Here is a 16524-nt window from a genome sequence, read left to right on the forward strand (position 1 = left end):
AGGCAATGTGCTCTGCCTAGAGACCCATGATGTAGTCGGGGAGGATAATGGGAGGATCAGGCTGTTTGAGGAAAAGCAATGACAAACGCTAGGAAAAATAACTGGACAACAATCAAGAAAAGGAAAAAAGTACATCGTGTCCGCGTTCAACTCCCACGTCTCCTGAGCGAAGATACCAGTTTCATGTTATGTTACACGTGCAATCTCAGATGAAAAGGTTTGTCATGGTACACCTATGTGTTCAATGTCATGTTACACCTACATTTTTTGATATACACTAAACTATACACATATATGTAGATATATAGGCTGATCAGTCCATTGTCCACACTAACTCCATGGTAGCATTTGGTTTGTATTCTGTTCTCTACATTTGTTGTTGGAATCTGGCCTTGTAAAAGTCTTTCCTTGCTATATTGTGAGCCAATACATGTAAAGCTGTATTTCCATTAATTAAAACAAGACAAAACAACGTAAACAAGGCAATTAGAAGACCAACAAGTTGTCTCAAATTAGCCATTTATACAGCCAAATGAAAATTTCTTTTTAAACCAGCGCTTTTGCAATTTAACATAATTTGTAATAAAATTGGAAACTAAGTTTCTTACCACAACATAGCAACACTTTGTCTCACTATGACTAACATTCCTACTTGTACAACAGATGTGCAGTTCCTAGTGTTTGCGGTATTTGAAAACAACCTGAAATAAACAGTTTTTCCCAAGATAGTTCCAGGGACGTATGCAGTAAAGCACTCTTGGGATTCTCTGCTGACATAGCTCTTGTTAAGAAAACCTTATGTAGCTCTTTTTTTGTGGACAAGGTTATGAAAATGGTCACATGCTGTGTTACTGTTTGACGATGGCTTTAGGCAGTACAGAGTGCTCACAGTGACCATGCCAATGCATGTGCATGAGAGAGAGATAGAGATAAAGATAGTATAGTTTCCTCACTCACTGAAGTACAGTTTCCAGAGAAACAGGACAGATTTGTTGGTATATGTGTGTGTGTGTGTGTGTGTGTGTGTGTGTGTGTGTGTGTGTGTGTGTGTGTGTGTGTGTGTGTGTGTGTGTGTGTGCGAGAGAGAGAGAGTGAGGCGGATGGAGACAGTGTGTTTGTGTGTGTGTATAAGGGAGTGAACATGTAGTGGATGGCATGGCAGCGTTTCCTCCCCCTCCTCCTCCAGTCACGGGTTCATATGATTTCATGGCAACGGTGTGGAGATCCCTCCCATCCTATTATCCAGCTCAGGGCCCGGGGGGAGGGGCGGGAGGCAGCAGAGGTGTACACCTTTCACCAGCGCGCTCACAGGGACACAGAGGAGACCTTCAGGTGAGCGCCACTCCGCTTTCGTCCTTCGGCTGAGCCTGTCGCTACGGCCTGACTCCTCCTCGCTCTGCTCCGAGCATCTGATCCGCCTTTACACGGAGCCCCAGGTCTTGGAATGATTTGAAGCGGCCCCGGTTTGTTGCCGTCCCGAGTCTGAGCGCGCGGAAGGAAGATGGCGGCCCAGGGGCTGGAGATAGCAGCCATGTGCCTGACCCTGGTGGGCCTGATGGGGGCGGCGGCCAGCACGGGCATGCCCATGTGGAGGGTCACGGCCTTCATCCAGGAGAACATCATCGTCATGGAGACGCGCTGGGAGGGGCTGTGGATGAACTGCTTCCGTCAGGCCAACATACGCATGCAGTGCAAGGTGTACGACTCGCTGCTCTACCTGCCCCCTGAGCTGCAGGCGTCCCGCGGCCTCATGTGCTGCTCCGTCGCCCTGTCCTTCATCGGCCTCGTCATCGCCATCGCCGGGATGAAGTGCACGGTCTGCATCCAGGGAGACGACGGCACCAAGCACAAGGTCCTCGTCGCCGCCGGCTGCCTGATTCTCCTGGCCTGCATCGCTTGCCTGATCCCCGTCTCCTGGACGGCCCACGTCATCATCCAGGACTTCTACAACCCCCTGCTGCTGGACGCCCAGCGGCGAGAGCTGGGCGAGGCGCTCTACGTGGGCTGGGTGGCGGGGGCGCTGCTGTTCGTGGGCGGGTGCATTTTCACTTGCTGCAGCGCCCCCGAGGATGAGGGTGTGAAGCAAAGCCACGTGGCCTACACCCACAACGTGCCCTACGTGGCTTACCAGCCCCATCCAATGGTCTTCCAGCCCAGGTCAGCAGCCGCCTACAGCTACTCATCCAGAGAGCCATCGTTCATCCAGCCGTCCCGAGAGCACTCGTTCATCCAGCCGTCCCGAGAGCACTCGTTCATCCAGACGGCCCGACAGCCTTCGTTGGTCCAGCCGGCTAGACACCAGTCTATCCGCAGTGCTGTCGCCTACCTGTGAATACTCGTCAAATGCCGGCAAAAGGAGCTTAAACGAGACACTTTGGTAATGCTGGTTTGTCTCATATGTATGTACTCCTGTACAGTACGTGTGTCTTGCGTACTGGTATGTATATAGATGGAGATGAAACACTTCTGTTTACCATAAATGGATCAGCTGTGATGTGTGGGGAGGAGCACTTGTCTTTTGTCCAGACATTTCTCCACTGTATTTAAGATGAACGATAAGGTATAAGAACTTAATAATTGACCTGTTCTTGTTTTGGAAATAACCACTTTGAGTCTTTGCTAAGAAATCACATTTCTGAGAAAGTTATGAGAATGGATGGTGGCTTTGCTGTATAATGTTTATGGACTATATGGATCATATAAAAAACAATAAAAAATGTATTGTATATTGTAATTGTACATTTAGGAAGAATGGGCCAGTATGTCCACTTAATCTTTTTGTTTATTTCAGATTTATTCACATTTTATGCAGTTTCAGCTGTGTGCGGATGTGCTTTAGAGCGCTTCACCTCCATGACGGCCGTGTTATCTAAGGGCAGTGAAGGCGCTTGTGTGTGTCTTAGTAGTGCTGGCGCATGTACACAGAGGCGCGGAGTGTCTTGTTGATCTCTGTACCCTGAGGGCCCAGACAAACAGAGAGTGAAATATAAACTAACGTACAGCCATTGTCTAATATCCTTCAGCTGGCCACGCCCCTGCATCCTCAGTAACCTTACCACACAGGGCTACAACCTAACCAGGAAATGAAGAACAAATTGCTAATCCACTTTTTACTGGGAAGAGGAATGCATGTAGATTAATTTAGTTAGTGCTTGAGAACAGACTCCAGGTGTAGATTTAATGCAAGGGCAAGTTCCAAGGTAAAACTATAAAAGGAAAATTTTTCAAAGTTAGATTTAAACTCAAAAGTGTACAGGGAATAATTTGTCCAGGAAAAAATAATGACCTTTGTTAAATCTTTATAGGTTTTCTGTTGTGTTTACAGGGTATTGGGAATGAATGTTGAAGTAAAGGACTTAGTGATTCTTGGGGTTCTGGGTATATGGGTTATCCATGTCTAACAATAGGCAAGCTCATTTTTGGCAAATCCATCAAGCATACAGGAAAACAGGCAGAACAGGTGAGAGAGAGGGGAGGTTCAGTATGTACTGAACAATTCGAGCTGGCGTTACTGTAAAACTACACCTTGAGATAACATGGACAATGTAGTCAAACAGGAAAATTAGATAATCCAAATCTACATGTTGTAGAGATTCAATACTTGTGTCCATAATTAACTTTTTGTCTACCATAATTATGTGTCTGTAATTACCTAGAAGTGTCAACGACCTTTAAACGTAATCACATAATCTCTTCTGTGAACTGTGTTTTAAAATTAAACATGCTACTTTTTTGTCTTACAAACTAAGCAGCTATTGATGGTAATATTTGCCAGTGTGATAAAGTATTTTTGGTACATATACTCATAGTACATATTAGCAGCTTGCTTCATTCAGCAAGAGATGACCTGACCCATGAGTTGTTGACCCATGGCTCCTATAAGTACGCTGACCTAGACCCTCTAGTGGTGAATCCTGATATTGTTCTTGTGCGGACGATAGCTCATCTTTGAAGCTAGCAGAAGGGTAGAACTACTGACAATTCAACACTTAAATGAAAGGAATGGGAAGCAGTGTTAAAGATGCAGACACAAAAACCCACAAAAACAAAGGACGAGGTAGTAACAGAAGGACAGTGGGAGTGCCGTTCTGTTTGGGTATATTCACAAAGTGCAAGATGGTTACTGTTATATCCTGCATGAGCAGGGCACAACAAACATTTGGTAACCAGAAGCCCTCATGCTCCCTAACCAATCCAGAAAGAGCGACCCGCTTCCCAAAACGCGAGAGACCCAGACTCAGCACTCTCTCCTCCGTTCTGTTCTTCTCCAGACGTACAAGCACGGCCTGGGTCTCGTTCTTGTGTGGATTTAACTTTACCCTTGGATTATACTCCAAAACCACAGACATCACACCTTCATCCTGGGAAAACTGCGTAGAGGTCCACTGGTGTAACTGGATAAATGCTCAGGTCTGTCTGATATTGTTTAGGAGGAGTTGTGACTCGGACCACTGACACAGGCTCGGGCTTTTTGTGTCAGTGTATTGCTGAAGCTTCAGCTCCTGTTTGTGAGGAGAGCACGTTTGTGGATTTGTGTGCATGAGTGTGTGTGTGTGCGTATACATTTGAGCAATGGTTAACGCATGTGAGATCATCGCTCTGTCCTTGGGTGCTATCGGGTTGGTGGGAAGTGCGGCCACGACGGGCATGCCCATGTGGAGGGTCACGGCCTTCATCCAGGAGAACATCATCGTCATGGAGACGCGCTGGGAGGGGCTGTGGATGAACTGCTACCGCCAGGCCAACATACGCATGCAGTGCAAGGTGTACGACTCGCTGCTCTACCTGCCCCCCGAGCTGCAGGCGTCCCGCGGCCTCATGTGCTGCTCCGTCGCCTTGAGTTTTCTCGGACTGTCGGCCGCCGTCCTGGGTCTCCGTAACACGACCTGCTTCCAGGGCCAAAACCGCATCAAATCCCTCCTCATTACGACTGCAGGGGCGATGGAGGTCGCCGCTGCCCTCTGCGTTTTCATCCCCGTCTCCTGGACGGCCCACGTCATCATCCAGGACTTCTACAACCCGCTTCTGCTGGACGCCCAGCGGCGGGAGCTGGGCGAGGCGCTCTACGTGGGCTGGGTAGCGGGGGCGCTCCTCTTGCTGTCTGGGGCGGTCTTCCTGTCCTGTCGCTCTGCTCCGGACTCCGATCTCCTCTACCAGCCTGTGTACGGGACCGCAAACTCCACACTGACGCGTCTCCAACCCCTCACCTCCACTCACAGCTCCATCACCACTTTCCCCCAGCAGCCCCGACAAGCATTTCACCCAGCCTACAGCCACACTGGAGCTCCCCCTGGTGGACAGCCTGCATACAGTGAAGTCCTGGTGAAACAAGCTAACATGGTGCCCATTTATCAGGACCAAGGATCTGTGCATGGCTCCCATGGCACATGGAGACACTCCACGCCCAGAACCTCCGGCAAACCCAGCCTGATGCCCGTACCTGCGCGTGCTGGTCTTGACGGGCGCACACGCAACATGGCCACTATGCAGACCTCCCAAAACGCATTGGCACCATTTGGATATGGCAACTCTCAGATTCAAGCACACAACCCACTGTTCCACTCTGGAGTGTACATATGAGGACAGTTACATTTAACCGCCTCTAACAGCAGATAACAGAGTAATTATAAATGATGTACACTGATCAGCCATAACATTAAAACTACTGACAGGTGAAATCAATAACCCTGATCATCTTGTTGCATTGGCAGCTGTCAGGGGGTTAGATATTAGGCAGCCAATGAAGAGTCAGTTATTGTGTTTCAGTAAAAAAACAAAAACAGGAAGCGTAAGGATCTGCGCAACTTTGACAAGGGCCAAATTGTGATGGGTAGATGACTCCAAAACAACAGGTCATGTGGTATATTTCCCAGCATGCAGTAGTTAGTATATGTACCAAAGGCAGTCCATAGAAGGACAACCGTTGAACTGGGAATCATGTGCTTTTATGGTCATCGATGCACGCGGAGTGCTAATGTTAGCCTCTCTGGTCCGATCCCAGAGGAGAGCTATAAAAGAAAGGTGTCAGAACAAACTGGGTTTGCTGGGTTTGCATAGCTTCAGAGCAGTCAGAGTTACCCTCTGACCCCTGACCCCCTCTGAGTGCCCTCTGACCCCTGCCCTCCCTCAATTGTACCTACATTTGGCACATCAAAACTGGACCGTGGAGCAATGGAAGAAGGTGGCCTGGTCTGATGAATCTTGTGATCTGTTACATGTAGGGAGTGTCCAGGTGAGTGTGCATTGCCTACATGGAGCAGGAATGCTTAAGAATGCATGTTGGGAAGAAGGCAAGCTTGTGAGATGCTGGGAAACACTGCATTCATGTGGATCTTACTTTGAAATGTTCCTAAACGTTGTTGCGAACCAAAAAGTGACAAAAAGTTCTAGGCGTTCACTTGACCTCCAAACTCCAAAGAGCTCAAACTCAATCAAGGATTGGGATGTGCTTAGAAAACAATCTCACAACTTAGATGATCTGCTACAAATGTCTTGGTACCAGATACCACAGAAGACTTTCAGATGTCTTCTGGAGTCCATGACTCGCTGGTTAATGCAGTTTTGGTAGCAACAAAAAAAACAACATTAAGCAGGTGGATTTAATGTTATGGCTAATCATGGTATATTACAAATCAGTAAACTATATTAAAATTTGCATAAGGGTTACTAGATTAGAGTTAGCATAAAGTAATGCTAAAATAAGCAGGAATAGACTACGTATGTATTTATTTATGCATTTACAATTTGTAGTGTTTTTAAACAAAAAAAAATCATTTTCATTTTCTTTCTTTGGTGCATCTGATTTAATTTTAGATATGTATTTTACGGGAATCGCTTTTTGTATAGAGCCAGTTATATTTTTTCTCTTTTCTTAGTCATTTATAAGTCAACTTGTACTTCATTTTGCTGTCAACACTCTCATAATGTTGGTCAGAAGTTAATAAATATATTGATACATTTTAACTGTCACCAGGTTTGTTCAAAAAATTTGCCATGAATAGGCGGTCAAATAAAGAAAGTTATTACAATCAGCCTGTGTAATAACGCATGGACGTAATTTTGTAATAAAAAGTGGGGGGGACACGGATTCGTCGCTATTTAAATATTTGGTTTTAACCGTAAAAACTGGGGGGACCAACACCGGCTTTTGAAAAAGTGGGGGGCACATGTGTCTCCCCCCCCCCCCCCCCCCCCCCCATCCTCCCCCCAAATTACGTCCGTGTAATAACGCGAGGTTCTGTAGCACAGCAGTAGTGGAAACTGTGCTCTTAGTTCCAATTTAATTGCGAGGTGTCACATTTTACCCCCAATTTGGGTAATTTCTGCAATCGGTGTACTGCCTTCGCCCGGAGATGCTGGGATTGGCTCCAGCCCCCCCCCCCCCGTGACCCCGACTAGCGGGATTAAGTGGTTCAGATAATGGATAGATGGATGGATGGATGGGTCATACATTTGTTTAGGTGACATAAAGTTAATCCACAAGTCATCCACACGGTCTGTATTAGCTACACAAACGTGGGTGGGCAAGGCGGGAGAAGGTCAATCGAATAAATAGATGTGGGTCTTATCAAAATTACGGCGTCCAGTAAGGCACATGTAAGCCTATCGAGAAATCACACTTTTGTTTAATATCGTTTTCAAAAGGACTGAAATATAAATTATTTACCTTTTTCTTTGTGCTATTTTGTCCACCCCACGCAGCTAGCTGAATCTAATTCACGTAATCTAAAGGAATGTCTGTAAGAAAGTTGCGACAGTTCCCTTCTTTACCAGAAGATGGCGGCAGATCTAATTATTTTGACCTTCACGGACGCGTTTGCTCGGAGAAAACCTGCACAGTAAAGTTGCCTAGAATTTATATTTGATGGGCGTTCCGCTTTGAATTTATATAAGAATGCCAAATCACTATCACTAGTAATCTAATAATGTTGCAGGCAATGGACATGATAGGTCATTATGAAATCATTTTTCATTGGTGAGAAAGCGGAGTCGTGAACTGCTATGTTGTATCGGACCACTCCGTGATTTGCGCTTTAACCGCAACACACCAAGACGAAACCATGAAGATGTTTTCATGTTCATAAGAAGAACCAACCTATGCCTCTGAATGGAGAGAAGGATAACTAATATTCCTCATCTCATCTTCGTGATTGCATATCTAGCAGATCATCGGTAAAGCACCACACCATAGCAGGTACTTTTAAAACCTGCTGACCTTTATGGTGTATGATAACTGACTGTCTGCATAAACCATTTGCAACTAACGCCATACACACCAAGTCCAGTTTGCAGCATGCCCAATGTTCTTATCCAACCCAATTTTAATCAAATCACAAAAAAACCCGTAATATCTACAGATGAGCTGGATAACATATTGTGTACTGCGAGTACGCCAAAATGCATTTTTCAATAACTCCTACTGCTTGCCTAAAAACAAGAACCGGTCGCCTAAAAATAAGAAACAGGCCCATTTAATAAAAGCATGATAAACTTCAATGGAATATCCGAACTCTCGCTCCCTAAATATAACGCAACAGATAAAGTGTCGAAGAGGAGGCGCTTAATCTCCATGGAGCGCGCCATGGATTAAATCAAGGTTTCCATCACTGCTGCTACAAATATTTAATCAAATCTTGGTGCAAGCGGAGCAAAGATTTACTCAGAATCGACTGCTGCCGGATTTGAAGATAATCCTCCAAGAGTGTGTTTGAGGGTGGGCGACTTGTCTCTGCTCGCAGCCGAGTGTGCGCGCGGAGAGAGACGTTCACGCGGTTTGCATAATCAACCCCAAAAATCTTTATAACCTAGAAAGCGTGCGCGGGGCAACAGTAAGTGTTGCGTGATTAACACTTAATGTGGGATTGATGTGGGTGTGAACACCGAAAGGCGGAGCTCGCACCGAGTTGATAAGCAACATATGCCGAAGGCGCGTCCTGGCACCAAGATGCACGGCAGGAGAAGGGCGCGTGCCGTTTACGTTTGGATTGGAATGTTAAACGGTGCGCGTGTCGGCATGAAGTGACAGAAGAAGGACACACATGTTAAAAAGCAACTCTGCGCCAGTATCATGGCGAAAAGGAAGGGATTATTATTCTCGTTGCTGTGCCTATTAACTGACCTGTGTGTGAGTTCGCAGCAAGTCTTGCGAATCGGTACGTATTTTATTATTGACAGTCTTTGGCTGATCTTTGTTTGATTTGAATGAACATGCGCACGGTGTCGACTTGCACGTATAATAGTGTTACCGGGCGTTAAGAGCTGTAATCCTGCACAAATGCGTGTGAAAGCAGGTGCACCTGCTCTATTAGCGCGCACAAACACGCACGCACAAACACGCGCACAAACACGCACAAACACTAACGACACTGCGGGGTTTTTAATGTTTACCGGGACCTAAAAGTTTTGGAACGTGTGTTTATGGATTAGAGGAATAAAACTCTTTGCTCAAAACATCGGGACGCCTGCATGATTTGTATGGCTAGTTGTTTGCCTCGTGTCGCTTTATATGTTCGTTTTAATTTTTTCTCGAAAATACGCTTTGAAGTTAAAGCTGCAAAACACCTGTTAGATTCCAGTTCGTACGATTTTTAAGAGGAACACACAGAAAACATTATGCGCCTGTGCTCGATTGGAACAGACGATTCCGTCATTCGTATATATTGATTTACTAAGAACCATATTCCTATTTTTAATAATGTTTTATGATTTGACGCAAAAGTGCGCTAGTAGTTCGCAATGACCTGGTGCTGCTCAGATCAAATCCTGGTACTGTGGCATGAAGAGGTGAGTTTTCCCTGTAGAAAGAATTAGTTATGATTCAGCATCAGCACTGACATTCATGCTTTATGTGGAGACGATTAATGCTACGTTTGTACTTTTGCATTCTTTGTTTCTTTGCTGTTATTGGTTTGTTAGCGATGACCCTGACATTTTGTATCCTACACTTCACAGACTATTTGACCTCCAAAATCTAATCTTGAATCTGGTAGCAGGATACATGTACGTCACTAATGTATACTAAATATATATACAAATACAATCTATACAACTATCTATACAAATATCAAGTATCAACAGAGAATACAGGCGCTGTTGTGCACGCTACACCTCCCGTTTGATTGAAGTGTGATGTACTAAATCCACAACATCCACTGTGATTTCACTCTGGCCAAATCATGACTTTCTCTCTCTCCCTGATTGAGGTTGCCTAATCTTTTGCTTACTTTTTTTGCGATTCCGTTTCAAACCGCTTGGTGAACACATAATCTTTCCCATATGCTGCATACTTGAATAACCAGTTGATGTTGACCCATGTGCAGGCACACAGCTGGTAATAATGCCATCATCGTAACCCCGTAACACACACACACACACACACACACACACACTGAGAGTAAAGTGTAGGGCTTGTTCTGATTAACCCCCACCTTCCTGTTTCATTGCCAGTGCACAGTATCTCCCAATAATCCAGCTGTGCTAATCTGGCTGTGGCTCCCGGCCAGATCAGAGACAGCTCCACGGAACACAGCCGACGCTCGTGCGCTCCGATTAGGGGCTGCAGTATCCGCCGCGGAGCACAATAAACCGCTACTATTGGCCAGCACTGCTAATTTAGCCTAGACGTTCCTCTCCTTGGTGCCGCCCACTTTTATGTTAATTCGATTCCGTGACTTAAAAAAAGGCATTTGTGTTTGGTGTGCGGTGATGTGGCTTTTGGTTTTCAAGTGGAGAAGAATTTGTGAAGAATTTGTGAAGAACGTAAACAGAGACGTAGCAGCAGAACACAGAGGGATCTCAGTGGCTTACGCAGCAACGAGGCACACGTGGGTGCACCTGTGCGTGAACGCATGTGTTGGTTGGGCTCTGGACTGGAGAGATGTGGGCCAGGCAGGCCTTTGGAGTCCTGCAGGAAAGCTTGGACAGAACAGTGACATCATTGTGCGCTGGTCCTTTACATGCAGTCCCACATGGCATTGAGTGCTGTTTCACCAAAACATCTCTCTCTCTCTCTCTCTCTCTCTCTCTCTCTCTCTCTCTCTCTCTCTGTGTGTGTGTGTGTCTGTCTACCTATGACTTATCTTCCACAGAAAATTTTGATGCATTGAATTAACACCTGTTATATTCATCTGTGTACAGTTGGACTTAAACGAACATGGCGTGTGTTCAGTCTTTGGTGTCCGTTGATTCCACACCGTCTCTTTTTCAGTCTTTTTGGTTTCCAAAAGTGAATCTGTTAGTCCCTTTAGCTGATTGGCTGGCTTAATTCAACCTTATTCTCAAGCCTAGGTTTTTAATATCTGTATGTTCTGAACATCGTCCAGAAATCTGCAGTGTTTGGGCTTTGCAATCATAACAACCAGAAGTGATATTTGTGAGATTCATCTTGTGGCATACCCAACAGGGGCAGCCAGAGTCCAGCTTTAAAAATTACACACATCAACTTCAGATTACAGTAGAATTTTTCATCATAACGTCTATTAAGAATCAGAGATATTAGACAGATAAATCACAGAATGGCCTTTTTATGAGTGCCGCACTCAACAGTATTTTTAGATCATTGCAGCCTCTGTCTAGTGATATTGTTTCGGTCATACAGCCAGATTAGTAAAGACAGTTGGACAGCACTCGTATACTATGCAATATATTTAATCGACTGAGGGATGAAAACAAACACAAAGGCGTTTATCAGTGTGCTTATTGTGTTATGTCTGCCAAACCCCTTAAATACTGTGAACAATTACACCGTCGGGTCACTGGTGCATGACATAATCATCATTGTCCAAGAATAATATCCAGTCATACAGCCTCCATGCTTGCCAGGGTCAACATATCTGCTCCCAAGTAATACTGACAGTTTTAATTACAGGGTGTGAATAGTTTTATTTACAAAAACAATGAGAAGCAGAATGCTAAAACAACTAAAGTCTAACGAAAGTCAATCTGAATAAAATTACAGACAGAAAACCGCTAACAGAACACATTCGTACATCAAGCAGGGACACCATAGGGAAATATACACAGAGAACTACCAACATAGTAGCAAACCACAAACGATAGGAGACATGAATACTTACAAAGACCAATAACAGGCATACAAGACAAAGGGTTTAAATAACAAAGCTACTGAAGGCAAACTAGAAACAGGTGAAGACAATAACAGGCGGAAGAGGAAATAAAATGGGGAAACAAGTAAAGACCAAAACAAGCAAGCACATGAAATTAGAACTAAAACAAGAAGTTGCCAAGGAAACTGCAAGATATAAGAAACAGAAGAGTCAAAACACAAGCCAACAAGTGAAAACAGGCAGCGTTCAATTACATCCTGACCTCCTATCTCATCTCTCTGGGAGCAAATTGACAGTCTCACCTTAATCCTGCTGATGGCAGGTGTTACAGTTGGCCCGTATGTTTCGTTTCCATTGTAGCTAATCAACACATTAAGTGTCTTTATGTGGTTGGACAGATACTTTCTTGTGCCCTCCTTGTAATTCAGCTCTATTGCTAATGTGCGCAGTGTTTTTTAGTAGTGAGAGGGCAAGGGAAGAAAAGGCCATCCCATTGAACTGACCACGTTCAAGTTACATATCTAAAATGACCTCACTGGATGTAACCAGCAGCTTTGCCTGAGGGTTAAGAATGAATAGATGCTGGAAAGCGTACACAGAGAGCTCAGTTTGTGTTGAGTGTGACCTGTGCAGGAGTCATGACCTCAGAAGTGGATGTCAGAGCTCTTTCTCTGAATTCAATATACATAATGCTTTTTAAAAATCCATTTATAACATACTAGATGTCATGTTTCATTGCTCTTGATACAAAAAATGAACCATTCTAACTACCTTTAAGTATAGTCACACATAATTCACTGTAGAAATATGAGCACTTATAAAGATTATACAACATTGTCTTAGAGACATTCATAGATATTCCCCTAAAATAACTTTCCACTGTTGAATGATCTCATTGCACAGAATACTGTGCTCTGATATGAAAATGGTAGTTGGTACATCATGTTCAGTCAGCTATTCACATTTTAATTGCTACATGTCACCAATGTAGCATTTCGAACCCTCATTCCTCATTCCTCATCACATAACGTCAAGATACACAATTAGATCTTAAATAAATAAAAAAACATTTGATTTTAGGCACTCAAGATAACTCAGTGTCACCCTCAGCTGGTATCTAACCAACCCCCCACTTCACACACATATCTCTATCCAAACCCCACTGGTGATGTAGTCCACATCGACGGTCCTACACTTTGGGCACTTGGCAAACCCACTGTTTTCATAGTTTTGATAGCCTCTTTAAATAAATGTATTTTACTTCACACTCACGTCTCACAACCACTTTACGTCCCATCATGTCACACAAATGCATTTGTGTTAATGCTCAATGCTTACATCCCCAAATCCACGACGCAGCAGCCATACAGCAGGGAAAGGGGTAAAAGTGCATTATGAAATCATAACAGTAACTTCAGGGTTCCCAGTGTTCCTGGGTATGTTCGTGGTGAAAAGGGTGGTATGTGCGGACGTCCTATATTTATTTCCATTTCCGAGGACGGGAAAACAAGGGATTGACCAAACACAAAAGCAATTCAAAACTAACAGAACAAGGCTAAAAATAAAGTACTCAAACAAGGAACCACGCGCTGAAACTGACATATATCCACAACGGGGGTAGACGGAGGGAGCCAGTATCTACAGAGAGAGAGAGAGAGAGAGAGAGAGAGAGAGAGAGAGAGAGAGAGATAGAATTTCCAAAGGGAAATTTAAGGCATCCAGTAGAAGTCCCACACTGCACCAGGCACACAGGGATAACACTACAAAAGTGCAATAAAAATAACAACACGAAGAGATAAAAGCAGAGAATAGAACAATAACCAATAAGAATAGAGATAAAAAATAAAGGATAAAATAGAAAAACAGACTCTCAGTGTCTGTGAATAATGGAGGTAGTGCAGTTATAAAGTGAACTAGTTCCTCAGTACAAACAGAGAAGAACCGCTGATATCAACCATAAAATATACATGAATTACTCTACAGTGTACAATTGTATTGTAATGACATTCACATATGCATCTGATACAGATATATTATCAGGTGTCCACAGTGCAGGAGAAGTCATAGAGTTTTTTTTTTTTTTTACTGTGAGGAGCTAAACAGTCTGTTGGCCTGGGGGACAACAGACTACCTGAATCTGTCTGTGGGGTAAGACAAGGACAGCAGTCACTAAATGTCCTCCTCTGCCTGATGATGGCGTTGAGCAGAGGTTGGTGGGCATTGTCCATGATGGTCAGCAGCTTACTGAGGGGCCTTCTTTCTGCCATCTTTCTGATGTGACTGACTTCAGCTCTGATCCCAGGTCAGACTCAGACTTCCTCACCAGTCTGTCAAGTCACTCCAGCTCTGATCTCAAATCAGACTCGGTCTTCCTTGCCAGTCTGTCGAGTCACTCCAGCTCTGATCCCAGGTCAGACTCAGCCTTCCTCGCCAGTCTGTTGAGTCACTCCAGCTCTGATCCCAGGTCAGACTCAGCCTTCCTCACCAGTCTGTCAAGTCACTCCTCTGATCTCAGATCAGACTCGGCCTTACTTGCCAGTCTGTCGAGTCACTCCAACTCTGATCCCAGGTCAGACTCAGCCTTCCTCACCAGTCTGTCAAGTCACTCCAGCTCTGATCTCAGATCAGACTCGGCCTTACTTGCCAGTCTGTCGAGTCACTCCAGCTCTGATCCCAGGTCAGACTCAGCCTTCCTCTCCAGTCTGTCGAGTCACTCCAGCTCTGATCCCAGGTCAGACTCAGCCTTCCTCTCCAGTCTGTCGAGTCACTCCAGCTCTGATCCCAGGTCAGACTCAGCCTTCCTTACCAGTCCATCGAGTCGCTAGGCCTCCTTCTTCTTGATGCTGCTTCCCCAACACATTACAGCACAAAAGCAGATGCTGGCTACCACGGACCGTCTGGACACCCACAGGAGTTTCTGGCAGATCCCAAAGGATCCAAAACTCCTGAGAAACCACAGTCTGCTCTGTCCTTTCCTGTAGAGGGTGTCTGTGTTTGCTGACCAGTCTAATAATAAATAATAATGCATTTTATTTAATGGCGCCTTTCTAGCACCCAAGGACACTGTACAATAAAAGACAGTCATGAAAGTAGACAAAGGAAATAAACATTAAAGATAAAACTAAAGTCTAGCATGTTATCTTGCTGTATGCCCAGATATTTGAAGGTCTTGAGGACTGAGATCGGCTGCAGAGGAGGCCTGGACCTTCTGAAGTCCACTAGCATTTCTTTTGTTTTGGCGATATTCAACTGCAGGTAATCAGATGCCCACTAAGTACCCAAACCTGTGAGAACATGTGGCCGAAGTTATGCATATGGCAGATCTATATAAACTAAGGTAACTATATTTATTTACAGAACAACTAACAGCAATCCCTCTTGTATATGGTATCTCTGTCATTTCTTGTGGGTGTTTTTAGAAGTGCTGGTGACAGAGCTTGAAGTTACGACTTTCTTCCTGATGATAATGACCTTTAACCGCTGTGCGATTCTAACATGTGCTCTGTGTTGTGTCGTTGTGTGTTGTGTCGCTTCGAAGAAAACCCAACGCATCAATCGCGAAGCTGAAGACAGTAGCATCAGGGTTCTAATAATAACACTTTCCTTATTGCCTGTCTAGCGTTGCCTGCATTCACAAAATGCACAGCAAGTACTCAGTTTTGTAACCAAGTGGAAGAGACACTGTCCTAAATCTCTTCAGAATGCTCCGTCAGAGGCAGAATCACCGTATTCATTTTTACCACTGTTCCCCGTTCCAGTTATTTTACTGTGTGCACTTCACAGACAAAAAGAACCGTTTCAAAAACTGTGTGCAGTTAAGATGTCATTCTCACATCATACTCCTATTCACAGTTCAAAAGCTTGTATTATTTGTGGATCTGTGATGTTTAAAGCAAACAAGGTAAAGACTATGAGTGTTTCCTTATGGAACTGTTAGCTGTAGCTAAGCCAATGCCTAGCTGTTGTCTTCTCAGCCAATGAGGCTAACTTGGCATCCAATCTTAATGTGTTATAATGGTTTGAACAGTCTTCAAGTGTGGAGGTGGAATGTAATGCTGTAATGTTGCTGTTGCAATCTATTGTATGCTTCTGCTAAGCCAGCTAGCTACATTTCTAATGTCCATGGTATTCTGGCATGTGTTCTGCAAAGTTCTGCCCTCCTGGAGAGAACTGCATGTACAGTATATCTTTGTGGTACTGTGGACATCTTGGAAACCACTGGACACTGTAATGATTATTAATATTTCAAACACACCTGTCTTCATAGCTGCTCAGAAGAGAAAGTCTGTCTGCAGACTGCAAGACAGGACGGATTGACCAATCAGAACAGAGTGAGGGAGCTGACCAATCAGATCAGAGTAAGGGAGTTGACCAATCAGAGCAGAATGCGGGAGCTGACCAATCAGAGCAGACTGAGCTCATCAGGTGGCTTAAAGACACAGGAGTTCAAAGAGAGCAT

At 44.6% G+C, this 16524-nt stretch overlaps 3 protein-coding genes and 1 long non-coding RNA gene across 4 annotated transcripts in view; 3 read left to right on the forward strand and 1 right to left on the reverse strand.

The window, feature by feature from the left end:
* LOC143477441 (uncharacterized) overlaps positions 1 to 16524 on the reverse strand; it is a 44696-nt gene that overhangs the window by 14217 nt on the left and 13955 nt on the right. The gene's annotated exons all lie outside the window — the stretch shown is intronic.
* Positions 1119 to 3730, forward strand: cldn8.1 (claudin 8.1). Its single transcript, XM_076976820.1, has one exon. The coding sequence runs from the start codon at positions 1502 to 1504 to the stop codon at positions 2330 to 2332; it is 831 nt and encodes a 276-aa protein (XP_076832935.1). The 5' UTR covers positions 1119 to 1501; the 3' UTR covers positions 2333 to 3730.
* LOC143477938 (claudin-8-like) lies at positions 3930 to 6958 on the forward strand. The gene has a single exon (XM_076976819.1). The coding sequence runs from the start codon at positions 4573 to 4575 to the stop codon at positions 5578 to 5580; it is 1008 nt and encodes a 335-aa protein (XP_076832934.1). The 5' UTR covers positions 3930 to 4572; the 3' UTR covers positions 5581 to 6958.
* Positions 8598 to 16524, forward strand: part of grik1b (glutamate receptor, ionotropic, kainate 1b) — a 29817-nt gene continuing 21890 nt past the window's right edge. Inside the window, exon 1 of the mRNA XM_076976003.1 lies at positions 8598 to 9152. Within this exon, the coding sequence (XP_076832118.1) occupies positions 9068 to 9152 (85 nt within the window). The 5' untranslated portion in view covers positions 8598 to 9067. The remainder of the gene's footprint in view (positions 9153 to 16524) is intronic.

This window comes from Brachyhypopomus gauderio, chromosome 16 (assembly GCF_052324685.1).
Source record: "Brachyhypopomus gauderio isolate BG-103 chromosome 16, BGAUD_0.2, whole genome shotgun sequence".
In the NCBI taxonomy this organism is placed as follows: Eukaryota; Metazoa; Chordata; class Actinopteri; order Gymnotiformes; family Hypopomidae; genus Brachyhypopomus; species Brachyhypopomus gauderio.